Genomic DNA, 19,618 nt, shown 5'->3' on the forward strand with positions numbered 1-19,618 from the left:
CAACAGTAAGTACATTGGTATTCAGACCTTTTCAACAGGGACCCCATGTTTTTCCACCACAGCCCAAATCTCTACCTTAAAATCTGTACATTTCCATTTTTACATCAACAAATAACCTCCAATTCATTACATTTTCATCTAGGTTATTAAAATGTAAATAACTTCACTAGGGGTCGTGACCCCGGCTTTGAATACCATCTTGAGTTAGTGTGTGTGTGTGTACCAGGGCGTCAGCGAGGGCCTCCTCTATATCAGATCCTGTGAGGACTCTCATGGTGCTGACAGACGATGACAGATGACTGGATTGACTGATACTGTACCCTGACCCTGGAGGGAGGAGAGAGACACACGTTATAGATGCAGTCAAACACACAAGCCCTTCCAGCGTCACCCAACAACTTTCTTCCTACCCTTACCCCCTCTTACCTCATCCCTCCCTCCCTCCCTCCCTCCCTTACCCATTCTCTCCCACCTCCTCATCCACCCCCCCGACCTCACCCACCCCCACCAACCTCTTCCCTCCCTCCCTCACCCATTCTCTCCCACCTCATCCACCCCCCCACCGACCTCCCCCCTCCAACCTCCCCGATCACATACACACCCCCCCCCACCCCCCCAGCTAGATGGTATGGTGAATAAATAACCAAATGAACCTTAACCCCAAGAACTGTGACCTTCCATGCAAAGCACGATGGGAGTAAACAAACAAACAAACATACATGGAGGACACTGTGCGGGGGCATGTCCGTGTCGATGGGAGGCGGGGGCATGTCCGTGTCGATGGGAGGCGGGGGCATGTCCGTGTCGATGGGAGGCGGGGGCATGTCCGTGTCGATGGGAGGCGGGGGCATGTCCGTGTCGATGGGAGGCGGGGGCATGTCCGTGTCGATGGGAGGCGGGGGCATGTCCGTGTCGATGGGAGGCGGGGGCATGTCCGTGTCGATGGGAGGCGGGGGCATGTCCGTGTCGATGGGAGGCGGGGGCATGTCCGTGTCGATGGGAGGCGGGGGCATATCCGTGTCGATGGGAGGCGGGGGCATGTCCGTGTCGATGGGAGGCGGGGGCATGTCCGTGTCGATGGGAGGCGGGGGCATGTCCGTGTCGATGGGAGGCGGGGGCATGTCCGTGTCGATGGGAGGCGGGGGCATGTCCGTGTCGATGGGAGGCGGGGGCATGTCCGTGTCGATGGGGGTAAAAATCAGGAAAATCGATGAGCGAGGGAAGAGACAGCTACAAATGCATCGTCGGAATGGAGACAAAATGGTTGTCGCGGCAACTGAACGGGGTGGCGGAAGCTGAAGGTCCAGGAAGAGGCGATGACGGAGAACAAAGAAAGAAAAATAACGAGAAGATCTAGAGAACAGAAAAGAGAAGGAATCAAAAAGATGGAGAGAGAGAGAGAGAGAGAGAGAGGATAGAGGTACTCATCGTTCACCTGCGGCCCCTAAAGCGTCCGCGGTGTGGAGAGCTCCGGTGGAGCGAGAGTAGTGGCGCGAAGCTGCAACCATCAACGACACACACACACACACGTAGAAACACACACACACACAAACACACACACACGTAGAAACACACACACACACACGTAGAAACACACACACGTAGAAACACACACGTAGAAACACCACCCCTACCCACTGTTAGAACTCACACTATGTGAGAAAGTGAGTGTGAAAGAAAACGTGAGAGAAAGTGAGACCCAGAACCATGCAGCAACATGTCAGTGTGTGTGTGTGTGTGTGTGTGTGTGTGTGTGTGTGTGTGTGTGTGAGAGAGAGGTTAGTAGCCCTCTAAGAGTTCTACTTCCCTACATCGGCTGACAGTATTCCATCAGCTAGCCCAGGTAGTCTAAACAGCTGGGAAAAATCTACCTTAGAGTTCAGGCATGCTCCCTGCACTGCTGGTCTGGGTAAGCAATCTACAGTGTAATAACGACCTCCACAGCCTCTACAGTGTAATAACGACCTCCACAGCCTCTACAGTGTAATAACGACCTCCACAGCCTCTACAGTGTAATAACGACCTCCACAGCCTCTACAGTGTAATAACGACCTCCACAGCCTCTACAGTGTAATAACGACCTCCACAGCCTCTACAGTGTAATAACGACCTCCACAGCCTCTACAGTGTAATAACGACCTCCACAGCCTCTACAGTGTAATAACGACCTCCACAGCCTCTACAGTGTAATAACGACCTCCACAGCCTCTACAGTGTAATAACGACCTCCACAGCCTCCACAGTGTAATAACGACCTCCACAGCCTCCACGGTGTAATAACGACCTCCAAAGCCTCTACGGTGTAATAACGACCTCCAAAGCCTCTACGGTGTAATAACGACCTCCAAAGCCTCTACGGTGTAATAACGACCTCCACAGCCTCTACAGTGTAATAACGACCTCCACAGCCTCCACAGTGTAATAACGACCTCCACAGCCTCCACAGTGTAATAACGACCTCCAAAGCCTCCACAGTGTAATAACGACCTCCAAAGCCTCTACAGTGTAATAACGACCTCCAAAGCCTCTACAGTGTAATAACGACCTCCAAAGCCTCTACGGTGTAATAACGACCTCCAAAGCCTCTACAGTGTAATAACGACCTCCAAAGCCTCTACAGTGTAATAACGACCTCCAAAGCCTCTACAGTGTAATAACGACCTCCAAAGCCTCTACAGTGTAATAACAATGGTGTAGATGTGTGTAGATAACGACATAACGATGTGTGTGTGTGTGTGTGTGATACTACATGGTGTGGATGATGTGTGTGTGTGTGTGTGTGTGTGTGTGTGTGTGTGTGTGTGTGTGTGTGTGTGTGTGTGTGTGTGAGATACTACATGGTGTGTGTGTGTGACTACATGATGTAGATGATGTGTGTGTGTGATACTACATAGTGTAGATGATGTGTGTGTGTGTGTGTGTGTGATACTACATGGTGTAGATGGTGTAGATGGTGTGTGTGTGTGTGTGTGTGTGTGTGTGTGTGTGTGTGTGTGAGATACTACATAGTGTAGATGGTGTAGATGGTGTGTGTGTGTGTGTGTGTGTGTGTGTGTGTGTGTGTGTGTGTGTGTGTGTGTGTGTGTGATACTACATGGTGTAGATGGTGTGTGTGTGTGTGTGTGTGTGTGTGTGTGTGTGTGTGTGTGATACTACATGGTGTAGATGGTGTGTGTGTGTGTGTGTGTGTGTGTGTGTGTGTGTGTGTGTGTGATACTACATGGTGTAGATGGTGTGTGTGTGTGTGTGTGTGTGTGTGTGTGTGTGTGTGTGTGTGTGTGTGTGTGTGTGTGAGATAATACATGGTGTGTGTGATACTACATGGTGTAGATGGTGTAGATGGTGTGTGTGTGTGTGTGAGATACTACATGGTGTGTGTGATACTACATGGTGTAGATGGTGTGTGTGTGTGTGTGTGTGTGTGTGTGTGTGTGTGTGTGTGTGTGTGTGTGTGTGTGTGTGTGTGTGACTACATGGTGTAGATGATGTGTGTGTAGATGATGTGTGTGTGTGTGTGTGTGTGTGTTACTCACCCAGAGGTGTAAAGGAACGCACAGGGCTGGTGTCTCTGCTGCTCTCTCTGCTGGCCTCCCTACTGCAGCCCTGACTCATACTGGGCCGAGGAATACGACTTCCCCGAGCTGTAGTACCATGTTAATGTACCGGGGGGGGGGGGGAAGACAAGAGGGTGAGGGAAGCAGAAAGAGAGACAGAGACAGAGAGGACAAATGAGAAAGGGAAAGAGAGATAGAACAAATAAACAGAGAGAGAGAGAGAGAGAGAGAGAGAGATAGAGGGGAGGAGAGAGAGAGGAGAGAGATAGAGGGGAGGAGAGAGAGAGAGAGAGATAGAGGGGAGGAGAGAGAGAGAGAGAGAGAGGGGAGGAGAGAGAGAGAGAGAGAGAGAGAAAGAGAGGAGGAGAGAGAGAGAGAGAGAGAGAGAGAGAGAGAGAGAGAGAGAGAGAGAGAAAGGGAGAGAAAGAGAGAGAGAGAGAGAGAGAGAGAAAGGGAGAGAAAGAGAGAGAGAGAGCGAGAGAGAGAAAGGGAGAGAGAGGGGAGGAGAGAGCGAGAGAGCGAGAGAGCGAGAGAGCGAGAGAGCGCGAGAGCGAGAGAGCGCGAGAGAGCGCGAGAGAGCGCGAGAGCGAGAGAGCGCGAGAGCGAGAGAGCGCGAGAGCGAGAGAGCGAGAGAGCACGAGAGCGCGAGAGCGAGAGCGAGAGCGAGAGCGAGAGCGAGAGAGAGAAAGGAGGAGAGAGAGCAAGAAAGAGACAGATAAGAGACATAAAAGTGACACTGATAGACAGGACTGAATAAGTGCACAGCTCTTCTGGCTCCATGGGTGAGTCTCAATAGTATGCAGGGTGTTACAGAGAAAGCCACAGTAGACTGTTGAGACACAGCCCTAGAGAGCACAGGACTGCTGGGCTCTGAAATGACATGATTTCACCCTCGGCTTGGGCAGTATACCGGCTAGTTAGAAATAGCCACCGGATAGTTTTTCCAAATAGCATCAAAACTATTTATTTGATGTTTTTATTTTCATACATTTGAGTATTTGTAGCTACTTTAAAAGTAAATACCTGCAGTAAACTTGTACGATATGTTCGGAGATAAAACCGATCACGTTAATTTCACCCGTCACATTATGAAGATTACCGCTAGTTACTAGTCGCTAATCGCTAGTCGCTAGTCACTAGTCGCTAGTCACGTGGTGTTTGTTCACAATCACACAACGAGAGACCGGAGCCTTGTGAGTCACTTACTGTTGCGCAGCATGTGATCTAGTTACAGTATAGAAATCACAACTAAAATGTTAGCCAGCTAGATATCTTAGAACTATTCAGTCAACTGTCTACAATGAGCCAAATGCTCTGCAGTTGTGCAATAGTTTTGCTAATTTAGTAGCTAGGTTGGCTTCTTGGCAAATCAAGCTTCTCTTGGTAACAGCAGAGAATCAAGAGCTCTGCTGTCTAATATTTGTTATGTACAGCAAACTGTGAGTAGCATTTTTTGTTACTTGTATAACGTTATGAGCTGGGATGTCTGTTCTGCAAATAGATTATGCCAGAGACGTTCACAGTGCGCTCGTTAGCATTTGCTATGGGATTTTACAAGTACTTGTTAGCATTCTTAACCTTTCGGGATTACAGAGGCTCAGTCAGTGGGGTTTGAAAATAGTGCCCCGTGTGTCCATTGCCGGTAGGAAAATCTGGATACTGCCCAAGCCTACTGCTGATTTTACACCACACACACACACACACACACACACACACACACACACACACACACACACACACACACACACACACACACACACACACACACACACACACACACACACACACACACACACACACACACACACACACACACACACACACACACACACACGAGGAGGAAATGGGAAGCAGATGAAAGAGGGAGGTGAGGGGGGGAGGATCTCTGTTTTTATCCAACAAGCATCATGCTCATCCTGACTGTTCATTGGCCAGAGCCGGCACCCACGCTCCAATCAGAGTTAACCACAGCATAAGGAAGCGTAATGGGGAACCAATGAAGCCTCACCGATCCTATGAAGTTACATTCACATCTGTGGCCAATTGGTTAGTGGCAAAATGCAAATTGTCACCACGATTACCATGGCAACCCATCGCCATGACACACAGCCATGAGTTCGGAGGTTAGAGAGGAGGATTCTGGTATTTTGAGATAAGAGTGCTGGCGAGAGAGGTGGAGGGACGGACGTATATTGAGAGACCTGAAGATGGAGGGGTGTATATAGAGACATGAAGATGGAGGGGTGGAGGGATGGACAGATGTATATAGATGGAGGGGTGGAGGGATGGACAGATGTATATAGATGGAGGGGTGGAGGGATGGACAGATGTATATAGAGACCTGAAGATGGAGGGGTGGAGGGATGGACAGATGTATATAGATGGAGGGGTGGAGGGATGGACAGATGTATATAGAGACCTGAAGATGGAGGGGTGGAGGGATGGACAGATGTATATAGAGAGACCTGAAGATGGAGGGGTGGAGGGGTGGACAGATGTATATAGAGAGACCTGAAGATGGAGGGATGGACAGATGTATATAGAGAGACATGAAGATGGAGGGGTGGAGGGATGGACAGATGTATATAGAGAGACATGAAGATGGAGGGGTGGAGGGATGGACAGATGTATATAGATGGAGGGGTGGAGGGATGGACAGATGTATATAGAGACCTGAAGATGGAGGGGTGGAGGGATGGACAGATGTATATAGAGACCTGAAGATGGAGGGATGGACAGATGTATATAGATGGAGGGGTGGAGGGATGGACAGATGTATATAGATGGAGGGGTGGAGGGATGGACAGATGTATATAGATGGAGGGGTGGAGGGATGGACAGATGTATATAGATGGAGGGGTGGAGGGATGGACAGATGTATATAGATGGAGGGGTGGAGGGATGGACAGATGTATATAGAGACCTGAAGATGGAGGGGTGGAGGGATGGACAGATGTATATAGAGAGACATGAAGATGGAGGGGTGGAGGGATGGACAGATGTATATAGATGGAGGGGTGGAGGGATGGACAGATGTATATAGAGACCTGAAGATGGAGGGGTGGAGGGATGGACAGATGTATATAGAGACCTGAAGATGGAGGGATGGAGGGATGGACAGATGTATATAGATGGAGGGGTGGAGGGATGGACAGATGTATATAGAGACCTGAAGATGGAGGGGTGGAGGGATGGACAGATGTATATAGAGAGACCTGAAGATGGAGGGGTGGAGGGATGGACAGATGTATATAGAGAGACCTGAAGATGGAGGGATGTATATAGAGACATGAAGATGGAGGGGTGGAGGGATGGACAGATGTATATAGATGGAGGGGTGGAGGGATGGACAGATGTATATAGAGACCTGAAGATGGAGGGGTGGAGGGATGGACAGATGTATATAGAGAGACATGAAGATGGAGGGGTGGAGGGGTGGACAGATGTATATAGAGAGACCTGAAGATGGAGGGATGGACAGATGTATATAGATGGAGGGGTGGAGGGATGGACAGATGTATATAGAGACCTGAAGATGGAGGGGTGGAGGGATGGACAGATGTATATAGAGAGACATGAAGACGGAGGGGTGGAGGGATGCATGCAGAGGTGGAGTTGTTAGAGGGATGAGTCGGAGAGTTCTTACCTCCTCTGCTCGTTGCTTTGTAGATGGAACTAACACTGGAGGGAGCTAGAGATGACAGAGGAAGGAGAAGAGAAAGGGAGGGAGGAAAGGAAGAGGGAGGAAAGGAAGGAGAGGAGAAAGAGGGAGGAAAGGAAGGAGAGGAGAAAAAGGGAGGAAAGGAAGGAGAGGAGAAAGAGGAAGGAGAGGAGAAAGAGGAAAAAGACAGGGAGGAAAGGAAGGAGAGGAGAAATAGATGAAGGAGAGGAGAAAGAGAGGGAGGAAAGGAAGGAGAGGAGAAAGAGAGGAAGGAGAGGAGAAAGAGAGGGAGGAAAGGAAGGAGAGGAGAAAGAGGAAGGAGAGGAGAAAGACAGAGGAGAAAGAGAGAAAGAAGAGGAGAAAGAGAGGCAGGAAAGGAAGAGTGAGGAGAAAGAGATGGAGAGGAGAAAGAGAGGGAGGAAAGGAAGAGTGAGGAGAAAGAGATGGAGAGGAGAAAGAGAGGGGGGAAAGGAAGGAGAGGAGAAAGACAGAGAGGAAAGGAAGAGGGAGGAAAGGAAGGAGAGGAGAACGAGAAGAAAGACAGGGAGGAAAGGAAGGAGAGGAGAAAGAGATGAAGGAGAGGAGAAAGAGAGGAGAAAGAGATGAAGGAGAGGAGAAAGAGAGGGAGGAAAGGAAGGAGAGGAGAAAGAGAGGAAGGAGAGGAGAAAGAGAGGGAGGAAAGGAAGGAGAGGAGAAAGAAGAAGGAGAGGAGAAAGACAGAGGAGAAAGAGAGAAAGAAGAGGAGAAAGAGAGGGAGGAGAGGAAGGAGAGGAGAAAGAGGAAGGAGAGGAGAAAGACAGAGGAGAAAGAGAGAAAGAAGAGGAGAAAGAGAGGGAGGAGAGGAGAAAGAGAGGAGAAAGAGAGAAAGAAGAGGAGAAAGAGAGGCAGGAAAGGAAGAGTGAGGAGAAAGAGATGGAGGAGAAAGAGAGGGAGGAAAGGAAGAGTGAGGAGAAAGAGATGGAGAGGAGAAAGAGAGGGGGGAAAGGAAGGAGAGGAGAAAGACAGAGAGGAAAGGAAGAGGGAGGAAAGGAAGGAGAGGAGAACGAGAGGAAGGAGAGGAGAAAGACAGAGGGAGGAAAGGAAGAGGGAGGAAAGGAAGGAGAGGAGAAAGGAAGGAGAGGAGAAAGGAAGGAGAGGAGAAAGGAAGGAGAGGAGAAAGGAAGGAGAGGAGAAAGAGAGGAAAGGAAGAGGGCGGAAAGGAAGGTGAGGAGAAAGACAGAGGGAGGAGAGGAAGGAGAGGAGAAAGAGGGAGGAGAGGAGAAAGACAGAAGGAGTAAAATAGAGGTCAGCTTTAAAAGAGTTCCTGCTTTCAAAGTTGTTGGGAGAAACGAACGGACTGATCTGTGACATCATCACAAACCATGCGGTAATAAGGGAAGCATGCGATTGGTGGGGATTGATCAGGTTGTCACGACAACGAGAAAAGGTAGGAGGCCAGAGTGAGATGCACGCAGAACCGCTGTGTGTGAGAGAGAGAGCTGTCAATCTCTGGGCCTCTGGGCCAATCAGACGTGAGCATGAACAAACAGAAGCAGGACAATGGGGGAGCGGATTGTTTTATTGGTTTAGAAATAACAAAGATAAAAATCAATACATCCTGTGGAATAAGGAAGAGGAGGCGGCTTGGGGACCTGCTTCGGGTGTGTGTGCTCTACTCACCGACAGACAGGCGTGTAGGGGAGGAGTCTCGTGAGCAGCCCTGGCTGCGTGGGATGCGGCTACGTCTCCCCCCGGACCCAGCTAAGACCCTCTGGGCTCCAGAACCCAGCGTACTCAGAGCGGTACTGGTCAGGACGCGACCCGGGGAACCACTCCGACTGCCGGCTAGAGAGACAGGGAGGGAGGGGGGGGAGAATTACAAACACAGAACACACACCAGTCATGAGACCCTGTTGTCTACGGAACAACAGCCCCTAGCACCATCACCATGTCTGCATCAGATCTGGGATCAATTTAACACATACGTCAAACACTTAGAAGTACGAGGTGCGCTTGATTTAGCTTGGGAGCTTTTACCTTTTGGAAGTATTATTCCCAAGTGTAACTAAAGTCTTTGAAAGTATTTGAGTGTATTATTGACCCAGGTCTGGTTCGCAGATCAGAAGGCACTAGATGTGTGTATGAACATGATGAATGGACTCCATGGAACTTCATCAATTTTGATTCCAGGGTTAGGAGTTGTTTTCAACCAGACTCAGGGGACCAGCTTCGGCGGCCATCTTGGGACTGTCATCACTTTGGTGGGTCGTTTGCTTATTCCCAAATAATGACATGGAGTACAAAATATCACGGCCCATAATGCCTTGTGCCTGACACAGATCTACACGTGCTTTAGTTTTGTGATGTCCTAACTCAAAGACAGACGAGAACAGGTATGAAAGGGCAATGTGTGGAAAGAGAGGGTCATGTGACACGAGTGAGAAAACCTCTTTACTACACAACTGAAACATATCAAATTAATCTATTTCACCACAAACACACAGATTACACAGACCATACTAGAACACACACACGCAGAATACACAGACCATACTAGAATACACACACACACACGCAGAATACACAGACCATACTAGAATACACACACGCAGAATACACAACCCATACTAAAATACACAGACCATACTAGAATACACAGATCGGAATGGTCTGTTCTGTCAGAGCATGATGGTCACATGGCATTCTACCTCCCCTGCAGAATCACCAATGCATCGCTCCCTCTCTCCCTTCCCCGCTCTTATATCTCCCGCGTCTATCCCCTCAGCTCCCTCCTAACAGGTAGACACAGGCCTCAGCTCCCTCCTAACAGGTAGACACAGGCCTCAGCTCCCTCCTAACAGGTAGACACAGGCCTCAGCTCCCTCCTAACAGGTAGACACAGGCCTCAGCTCCCTCCTAACAGGTAGACACAGGCCTCAGCTCCCTCCTAACAGGTAGACACAGGCCTCAGCTCCCTCCTAACAGGTAGACACAGGCCTCAGCTCCCTCCTAACAGGTAGACACAGGCCTCAGCTCCCTCCTAACAGGTAGACACAGACCTCAGCTCCCACCTTCCCTCCTAACAGGTAGACACAGGCCTCAGCTCCCTCCTAACAGGTAGACACAGGCCTCAGCTCCCTCCTAACAGGTAGACACAGGCCTCAGCTCCCACCTTCCCTCCTAACAGGTAGACAAAGGCCTCAGCTCCTGCCTTCCCTCCTAACAGGTAGACAAAGCTCAGAGAGTAAGGAGGCCTGTGCTCAGCTCAGAGAGTAAGGAGTCATAAGAAGGCAGAAAGCCATGTTTTAGTTTGAACTAAAAGTCCCAGCATGCTTCAGCCAGATAGGGGGTGGAGCTTTAGGTGACCAGCTTGGATGAGGGGGGAGGAGGGTGAGAACAAATGATGGGTGAGAGAGGGGGTGAGAACAAATGAAGGGTGAGAGAGGGGGTGAGAACAAATGAAGGGTGAGAGAGGGGGTGAGAACAGATGAAGGGTGAGAGAGGGGGTGAGGGGTGAGAGAGGGGGTGAGGGTAACAGGTAGTAGACGTTAGATTCTTACCACCAACGATGGTAGCAGACTGAGATCCTGCACCAATGAGGAGGAGGAATTGGAAATAGGGGGGAGGAGCCGTAGGACCATTGGTTGGAAAGGGAGCAGAGGCGGGGACAGGAAGTTAAACAAGATGGATTACGGGTGTTAGAGTACAAAGCACCATGGGCGTTAGAACAGAGAGCATCATGGGAGCATTCCGAGCGATCCTAGACGAGAAAATGAGAGCGACAATGAACACGATTCAAACACGTAAATAAATGTATCAATTAAATATTGAATAAACTGAAGGCTGACACACACGGAACCAGCTGTGATGCTCGATGGAGGAACGGTAGAGCATTGCATGATGGGTAGCCGGTGTGTGACACAGCAGTATCGCTGACGAAGCAAAGCAGCTTCACAATGGAAGAAATTAAAACACCTCAAAGTAAAAATGCTCTAAAACACACTCTCTCACAAACACACACAGCCCAAAACTGCCCCGGCACAGCTCTCTAGCACAAAGATATCTCCCCACCATTCTTCATTTTCTCAATGTTCATCTCTTGTTCCTAGAATCTCTTATTTTTTTCCTGCCAGGGGGAGTCCACACACTACTTCTTGAGAATTAGCGCCTCCTGGTGCAGAGATAGCGAGTTAGCGCCTCCTGGTGCAGAGATAGCGAGTTAGCGCCTCCTGGTGCAGAGATAGCGAGTTAGCGCCTCCTGGTGCAGAGACAGCGAGTTAGCGCCTCCTGGTGCAGAGATAGCGAGTTAGCGCCTCCTGGTGCAGAGATAGCGAGTTAGCGCCTCCTGGTGCAGAGATAGCGAGTTAGCGCCTCCTGGTGCAGAGATAGCAAATTAGCGCCTCCTGGTGCAGAGATAGCAAATTAGCGCCTCCTGGTGCAGAGATAGCGAGTTAGCGCCTCCTGGTGCAGAGATAGCAAGTTAGCGCCTCCTGGTGCAGAGATAGCGAGTTAGCGCCTCCTGGTGCAGAGATAGCGAGTTAGCGCCTCCTGGTGCAGAGATAGCGAGTTAGCGCCTCCTGGTGCAGAGATAGCAAGTTAGCGCCTCCTGGTGCAGAGATAGCAAGTTAGCGCCTCCTGGTGCAGAGATAGCAAGTTAGCGCCTCCTGGTGCGTGAGTTCGCTAGCGCCCCCTGGTGCAGAGTGCGTGAGTTAGCTAGCTCCTCCTGGTGCAGAGTGAGTTAGTTAGCTCCTCCTGGTGCAGCGTGAGTTAGTTAGCTCCTCCTGGTGCAGCGTGAGTTAGCTCGCTCCTCCTGGTGCAGAGTGAGTTAGCTCGCTCCTCCTGGTGCAGAGTGAGTTAGCTAGCTCCTCCTGGTGCAGAGTGAGTTAGCTCGCTCCTCCTGGTGCAGAGTGAGTTAGCTCGCTCCTCCTGGTGCAGAGTGAGTTAGCTCGCTCCTCCTGGTGCAGAGTGAGTTAGCTCGCTCCTCCTGGGCCAGAGTGAGTTAGCTAGCTCCTCCTGGTGCAGAGTGAGTTAGCTCGTCCTGGTGCAGAGTGAGTTAGCTAGCTCCTCCTGGTGCAGAGTGAGTTAGCTAGCTCCTCCTGGTGCAGAGTAAGTTAGCTAGCTCCTCCTGGTGCAGAGTGAGTTAGCTAGCTCCTCCTGGGGCAGAGTGAGTTAGCTAGCTCCTCCTGGTGCATAGTGAGTTAGATAGCTCCTCCTGGTGCAGAGTGAGTTAGCTCGTCCTGGTGCAGAGTGAGTTAGCTAGCTCCTCCTGGTGCAGAGTGAGTTAGCTAGCTCCTGCTGTATTTTGTCATGTTTTGGTATTACTATTGGCAGACCTGGACTCTTCACACCAACAACAAAACACTCAGTGGTGAGACAACAGAGCATGCAGAGAACACACCCCGTCTCACAGAAACAACAGTGACCATGAGAGCAACATAATGGGTCCGTTTAACCAACACGCACGCACGCACGCACGCACGCACGCACGCACGCACACACACACACACACACACACACAATACCTGGTGTGCAATCTGATTCGTAGGAACCTAAGAGGTATAAGAAAAGACATGTGCAGGAGCTTACTGTCACTGTGAGGGATACCAGCAGCGACTACAGCAAGAGCGTGAAGAACTTATCGCGCGCAAACACACACTCAAATACACTTATACATCCACAGCAGTGGAACACTGTGTGAGGGACGTGGTATTCATTTGAGGCTCAAAAGCTGTGTGAACGTGTGTGTGTGTATACGTGTTTAAGGTATGTGTGTGTTTCTCCTTACGTTGTGACTGGGACACCATCTTGGTGCGGCTGCGTCCCCGGGAGTCCACCTGGCTGACGCTGGTTGCCGTGGTGAGAGGCTGCTTGGTCCTCAGACGACCTGAGGTCACAGGTCATACTGTTAGACCGGACACTGACTGGACACACACACACTCTCTTCTTCTCACACTTTCTGAATAGAACAGAGCCCACCACCCTCCACTACGAAGCAATAAGCACTAGTTTAGCGAAGGTAAGAGAAGCACTACTGCAGAATACTAGTCTATATACACGTACATACCTAACTAGTCTAAACAATAACTTGTCTTACAGTCTAGACCTACAGTAAGTACTATTGTCTTACCATTGACTGACCTGACCCCTACAGTCAGACACAGAGAGGAAGAGGGGGGGGGGGGGGGGGGGGGGGTTGTGTCAGAGGTCAAAGATCATGTAAAATGATTTAGTTAGGCTGACTAAAATACCCAAATAATATCTGACTTTTACTTATAACAACATTAAATCAGAACTTTGGGATTCTCTTTCCTTATTTCATACGCTCTAGTTCCAGATACGAGGTGGAATTTGTGAATTATTTCATGAAACAAGACGTGTGTCGTACGTCACTACTTCACAGGAGAGGTATTTGAACGTAAACATTTATTTTTGATTACATTATTATTATTATTTTTTTTGCAGAAATGCCTTCTGGAACATGTTCATGTGCCTAAACAACAAACTTGTGTAAATATGAATAAAATTGTTACAATTATGAACTTAGTTGGTTTAGCCACGGAAAAAGCCAGGAACCTTCCCGCTAGCCATGATTGGCTGAAATAATGGATGGTCTGGACATGCCTAGAGATGAGTTGGGATTGGTCAGCCATGTAAAACGCTTCCGTCTATAACATGAGCTGATCAGTATGTGTAGGTAATCCCTTTAAAACTCAGCTATTTTTCAAGATATCACAAAGAACTGCATTAGTGTTGACAATGCTCTCCACGTTCTGGAGGCCTGAGTTCTGAAATCAGTAGAATATCCGGTGGAAGCAGAGTAAGACAGATAAGGAGATGATTCTGGTGTTTGATTGAAAATTTGCGGAGGGAGTTGAAAAGAGAACACACAGAAGGCTGTTGTATAGAACACCTGTCTCCGGATTACATCTTCAAACTAAGGGGCAACAATGGCCTCCGTGACAGAGAGGGAGAAGCGTTCATCAACGGGTAAGAGAGTAGCTAGCTACATTTTCAGATATGATAAGTTTCTAATTTTGTCAGAAAGTATTTTTCTGTTAGCTAGCTAGCTAGCGTTATGTGTATGATCTGTGTAGTAATATTATTCGGATCTCAGAGCCATTTGCATTGCTAGTTGTAGCCTAATGTTAGCGAGCTAGCTAATATTGAACCAACAGTAGTTTGCTACAGCCGGAAAATCATCCTGCAGGAACTGGAAATGTGGATTATAATTAATGCTACCTGCAGCCGATCCCTCAACGTGATCAAGTCAAAGGAGATGATTGTGGACAACAGGAAAAAGAGGACCGAACACGTCCCCATTCTCATCGACGGGCTGCAGTGGAGCAGGTTGAGAGCTTCAAGTTTCTTAGTGTCCACATCACCAACAAACTAATATGGTCCAAGCACACCAAGTGAAGAGGGCACAACAAAACCTATTCCCCCTCAGGAGACTGAAAAGATTTGGCATGGGTCCTCAGATCCTCAAAAGGTTCTACAGCTGCACCATCGAGAGAATCCTGACTGGTTGCATCACTGCCTGGCATGGCACCTTCTCGGCCTCCGGCCGCAAGGCACTACAGAGGGTAGTGCGGACGGCCCAGTACATCACTGGGGCAAAGCTTCCTGCCATCCTGGACCTCTATACCAGGCGGTGTTAGTAGAAGGCCCTAAATATTGTCAAAGACTCCAGCCACCCTAGTCATATACTGTTCTCTCTGCTACCGCACGGCAAGCGGTACCGGAGCGCCAAGTCTACCCCCAAGCCATAAGACTCCTGAAAATCTAATCAAATGGCTACCCAGACTATTTGCATTGCCCCCTCCCTCTTTTACACCGCTGCTACTCTCAGTTGGTATCATCTAGGCATAGTCACTTTAATAACATGACCTGCACCAAAGTCAAATTAAGATATAACGTTAGGTCAACGAGACAGTGTCCAAGTTCTAAAATTCTCCAGAAGAATGTTCTGCTTTTATTTAGTCACAATCACAAGTTATTTTCTGTAATTACTATAGCTCGCAATTAACTTGTAAATAATGATCTTGTTGTGAGTTTATTTCACTGTAATATTGAATACAAATTAGCTGAAGTGAAGACGTCGTCAGCTATATGATATGGTCATTATTTGAACTGCCTAGCCAGCTAACCTGAGGTTAGCCAGCTAGGTTAAGGTTAGCCAGCTAGCTTAAGGTTAGCCAGCTAGCTTAAGGTTAGCCAGCTAGCTTAAGGTTAGCTAACAAGCTAGAAACAAACCAAAACATTGTTTAGAAAGTTTCTTTAGTTTCCTGGTTTGTTACATTGACATTTACTAAATTCATTTTTAAACGGATGAGATTATTGGTGCTAAAATACACCAGTTATGCCATTTTGGACCACCAGGCTGCTGATGTCCTGCAGCCTGTAGTTTTTGGTTTAGAAAATTGTTCATAATGACAAACAACAAGTTTGATGTTGTACGACAATAGAATGTTCATGATGTCACTGCGACAAGTGTCTACAGACATGCCGAAAGACGTAGTATAGACCGTAAACCGTAGTATAGACCGTAAACCGTAGTATAGACCGTAAACCGTAGTATAGACCGTAAACCGTAGTGTAGACCGTAGTATAGACCGTAAACCGTAGTATAGAACGTAAACCGTAGTATAGGCCGTAAACCGTAGTATAGACCGTAGTGTAGACCGTAGTATAGACCGTAAACCGTAGTATAGAACGTAAACCGTAGTATAGACCGTAAACCGTAGTATAGACCGTAAACCGTAGTATAGACCGTAAACCGTAGTATAGACCGTAGACCGTAGTATAGACCGTAAACCGTAGTATAGACCGTAGACCGTAGTATAGACCGTAGTATAGACCGTAGACCGTAGTATAGACCGTAAACCGTAGTAGAGACCGTAGTATAGACCGTAAACCGTAGTATAGACCGTAAACCGTAGTATAGACCGTAGTATAGACCGTAGACCGTAGTATAGACCGTAGTATAGACCGTAGACCATAGTATAGACCGTAAACCGTAGTATAGACCGTAAACCGTAGTATAGACCGTAGTATAGACCGTAAACTGTAGTATAGACTGTAAACCGTAGTATAGACCGTAGTATAGACCGTAGACCGTAGTATAGACCGTAGTATAGACCGTAAACTGTAGTATAGACTGTAAACCGTAGTATAGACCGTAGTATAGACCGTAGACCGTAGTATAGACGGTAGTATAGACCTTTGGTTGTTTAGTACACAAGCGTACTGGGAATAAGGCTGAAGAGGGTGTGAACCACCCTAAATGGGTGTAGACAAAGAAGAGCTCTCTAGAAGGTGGACCAAAATGTTCAAAAGCCATTTTCTCAAAAGTGTGGTTACAAGTTAATCTTTGAAAGCAGAATTACTTTCCCCATTGTTCCTCAAATTCAGTGTATGAGATACCATTTTGTAGCTCTGCTTTCATCTAAAGAAAAACATATATTTAAAAAATGTTGGTACAGAAGACCAAACTGGAATATGAGATAATGTGAGGAACAGCAGAGGAACAGCAGAAGACACCATGGTTACAGATTGGCTGGGGTTACAGAGTTAACTCTTTCCCTGTCCAGGGCCACTCCCAGAATACACAGGAAGGAGGAAGTGAGGAATTAAAAACATGAAGAAAAAAAGCGTGTTTTTGAGCGGGGGAGTGAAGGAGAAGTTGATCTTACCATCTGTTTTATCTGAGGCATCATCTTTAGTGTGAAAGAGAGAGAAGAGAGAGAGAGAGAAGAGAGAGAGAGAGAGAGATGCAGAGAGAGAGATGCAGAGAGTGAAAGACAGTGAAAGAGATGCAGAGAGTGAGAGAGTGAAAGAGATGCAGAGCGAGAGAGTGAAAGAGAGATGCAGAGAGTGAAAGAGAGATGCAGAGAGTGAAAGAGATGCAGAGAGTGAAAGAGATGCAGAGAGTGAGAGAGAGTGAAAGAGAGATGCAGAGAGTGAAAGAGATGCAGAGCGAGAGAGTGAAAGAGAGATGCAGAGAGTGAAAGAGAGATGCAGAGAGTGAAAGAGATGCAGAGAGTGAAAGAGAGATGCAGAGAGTGAAAGAGATGCAGAGAGTGAAAGAGATGCAGAGAGTGAAAGAGATGCAGAGAGTGAGAGAGAGTGAAAGAGAGATGCAGAGAGTGAGAGAGAGAGTGAAAGAGATGCAGAAAGTGAGAGAGTGAAAGAGAGATGCAGAGAGTGAAAGAGGTATAGTGTATATGTTAGTAACAGAACATAGTCCAAACAGTGAATCATGCGGAACTACTAACGTGCCTAACAAATACACACTGACAGCACATATCTACACAAACACAGGCATACAACACACATACAGGCAGCAAGCACACAGAGCCACGCTAAGACAAACACAGCCATACAACACACATACAGGCAGCAAGCACACAGAGCCACGCTCAGACAAACACAGCCATACAACACACATACAGGCAGCAAGCACACAGAGCCACGCTCAGACAAACACAGCCATACAACACACATACAGGCAAGGTAGCACACACAAAGCCACGCTCAGACAAACATGGGAGACGAGAGAGGCAGGAAGTATATTCAGAGAGATGTTCAGCCCAGGTCCTGAAGGCACTAGGAAATCATTTTAACATACAGCACCATACCTGTCTGTCTGTGTGTGCGTGTGCACGCCCGGGTGATTGATTATTTGATAGACTATATCAGTCAGCTGTCTGTCACTCAGACTCATGTCTAAACTGCCTGTCTGATTGGTTGGCTGTCTGGTTTGATTGACAGCTTCCTTACCCAATGAGGAGTAGGAGCCGGGGGTCAGTCTCACTGGCCCCACCTGCCCGACGTGCCGCTGCTTAGCAACCGTTGCCGCATTAACATCTACATCGCTACGGGAACGCTGTAGGGAGCCCGGCGACGCCCCGCCCTTATGACCCGCCGGGACTGGGAGGGGAAGGGAGGATATATATATATACACACAGACACATGCACAAAACTCATCACCACGTACTATACAATCACTTGCTGGCACATAACAGTGGATTCCTGAAAGTATGTGGGAAAATGAAGGGGTCTGGATACTTTCTGAATGTACTGTATATAATAAAACACAAACAAATAACGTACACGCCACAAAATCATGTCATCAATACCGGAGAGGTAGTGTGTGTGTGTGTGTGTGTGTGTGTGTGTGTGTGTGTGTGTGTGTCTCACCTCTTCCAGGAGCAGCTGACCATTTAGATGACAGAGGACGACTGGGAAAGAGAGGAGAGAGAACAGAGCGAGGAGAGAGCAGAGCGAGGAGGGAGCAGAGCGAGGAGGGAGAGCAGAGAGAGAAGAGAGAGCAGAGCGAGGAGAGAGCAAAGAGAGAAGAGAAAGCAGAGCGAGGAGAGAGAGCAGAGCGAGGAGAGAGAGCAGAGCGAGGAGGGAGAGCAGAGCGAGGAGGGAGAGCAGAGCGAGGAGGGAGAGCAGAGCGAGGAGAGAGAGCAGAGCGAGGAGGGAGAGCAGAGCGAGGAGGGAGAGCAGAGCGAGGAGGGAGAGCAGAGCGAGGAGGGAGAGCAGAGCGAGGAGGGAGAGCAGAGCGAGGAGAGAGCAGAGCGAGGAGGGAGAGAGAGATCAGAGAGAGAGAGGAGAGAGCAGAGAGAGGAGGGAGAGCAGAGCGAGGAGGGAGAGCAGAGCGAGGAGAGAGAGCAGAGCGAGGAGGGAGAGAGAGATCAGAGAGAGAGAGGAGAGAGCAGAGAGAGGAGGGAGAGCAGAGCGAGGAGGGAGAGCAGAGCGAGGAGAGAGAGCAGAGCGAGGAGGGAGAGCAGAGCGAGGAGGGAGAGCAGAGCGAGGAGGGAGAGCAGAGCGAGGAGGGAGAGCAGAGCGAGGAGGGAGAGCAGAGCGAGGAGAGAGCAGAGCGAGGAGGGAGAGAGAGATCAGAGAGAGAGAGGAGAGAGCAGAGAGAGGAGGGAGAGCAGAGCGAGGAGGGAGAGCAGAGCGAGGAGGGAGAGCAGAGCGAGGAGGGAGAGCAGAGCGAGGAGGGAGAGCAGAGCGAGGAGGAGGGAGAGCAGAGCGAGGAGGGAGAGAGAGATCAGAGAGAGAGGAGAGAGCAGAGAGAGGAGAGAGCAGAAAGAGAGAGCAGAGCGAGGAGAGAGAGATCAGAGAGAGAGAGCAGAGAGAGGAGAGAAGGAAAGGGCGAGAGAGCAGAATATTACTTTCCGGGTACCTCTGAGCCCCTCCTCTCAAAAATATATAATTAAAGGTCAGGGGTCATTACTTAAGGCTCTCCTGTGATGAGGAAGAGGAGCGGTCGCTCTGAGGAAGAGACGTCACGCTCCCAGAACTCTTGAGAGATGATTGGAGGCTCTTCTGATAGGACGGTTCTAACGAGTTGAACAGAGAGTCCGCCTCCCCCGGGAGATGGTTCCTAAGACCCCAGTAAGCCCTGAGAGAGGGG

At 48.9% G+C, this 19,618-nt stretch overlaps 2 protein-coding genes across 31 annotated transcripts in view; both read right to left on the bottom strand.

The window, feature by feature from the left end:
* LOC129830734 (CLIP-associating protein 2-like) overlaps positions 1-19,618 on the bottom strand; it is a 125,698-nt gene that overhangs the window by 30,484 nt on the left and 75,596 nt on the right. For 8 of the 29 annotated variants that reach the window (XM_055893387.1, XM_055893391.1, XM_055893384.1 and 5 more), the window contains 12 exons: positions 19,439-19,606; positions 18,394-18,434; positions 17,974-18,123; positions 16,887-16,910; positions 12,980-13,078; positions 12,717-12,743; positions 10,755-10,781; positions 8,875-9,039; positions 7,201-7,245; positions 3,534-3,641; positions 1,436-1,498; positions 224-327 (listed from right to left, as the gene is read on the bottom strand). In XM_055893387.1, the coding sequence (XP_055749362.1) occupies positions 224-327; positions 1,436-1,498; positions 3,534-3,641; positions 7,201-7,245; positions 8,875-9,039; positions 10,755-10,781; positions 12,717-12,743; positions 12,980-13,078; positions 16,887-16,910; positions 17,974-18,123; positions 18,394-18,434; positions 19,439-19,606 (1,021 nt within the window). Of the gene's footprint in view, positions 1-223; positions 328-1,435; positions 1,499-3,533; positions 3,642-7,200; positions 7,246-8,874; positions 9,040-10,754; positions 10,782-12,716; positions 12,744-12,979; positions 13,079-13,321; positions 13,340-16,886; positions 16,911-17,973; positions 18,124-18,393; positions 18,435-19,438; positions 19,607-19,618 lie in introns of all 29 variants that reach the window. The other 21 variants (XM_055893389.1, XM_055893409.1, XM_055893408.1 and 18 more) reach the window with 12 other exon arrangements.
* Positions 3,671-7,193, bottom strand: LOC129830735 (uncharacterized). 2 transcript variants are annotated; one of them, XM_055893417.1, is made up of 3 exons: positions 7,084-7,193; positions 6,754-7,013; positions 3,671-6,537 (listed from the first exon to the last, which is right to left on the bottom strand). In XM_055893417.1, the coding sequence occupies exons 1-3, from the start codon at positions 7,129-7,131 to the stop codon at positions 5,679-5,681; spliced, it is 1,167 nt and encodes a 388-aa protein (XP_055749392.1). In that variant the 5' UTR covers positions 7,132-7,193; the 3' UTR covers positions 3,671-5,678. The 2 variants fall into 2 exon arrangements, with proteins under 2 accessions (XP_055749392.1, XP_055749391.1); XM_055893416.1 differs by having other exon boundaries at positions 6,754-7,193.

Source organism: Salvelinus fontinalis, chromosome 32 (genome assembly GCF_029448725.1).
Source record: "Salvelinus fontinalis isolate EN_2023a chromosome 32, ASM2944872v1, whole genome shotgun sequence".
In the NCBI taxonomy this organism is placed as follows: Eukaryota; Metazoa; Chordata; class Actinopteri; order Salmoniformes; family Salmonidae; genus Salvelinus; species Salvelinus fontinalis.

Excerpts from the sequence above, each read along its gene's own strand:
- LOC129830735 (XM_055893416.1), bottom strand. The coding sequence starts at position 7,157 with ATGCATCCCTCCACCCCTCCGTCTTCATGTCTCTCTATATACATCTGT. Across the intron at positions 6,538-6,753 it reads TCAGGTCTCTCTATATACAT|CCCTCCATCTTCATGTCTCT; the intron begins CTGTCCATCCCT and ends CCATCCCTCCAC.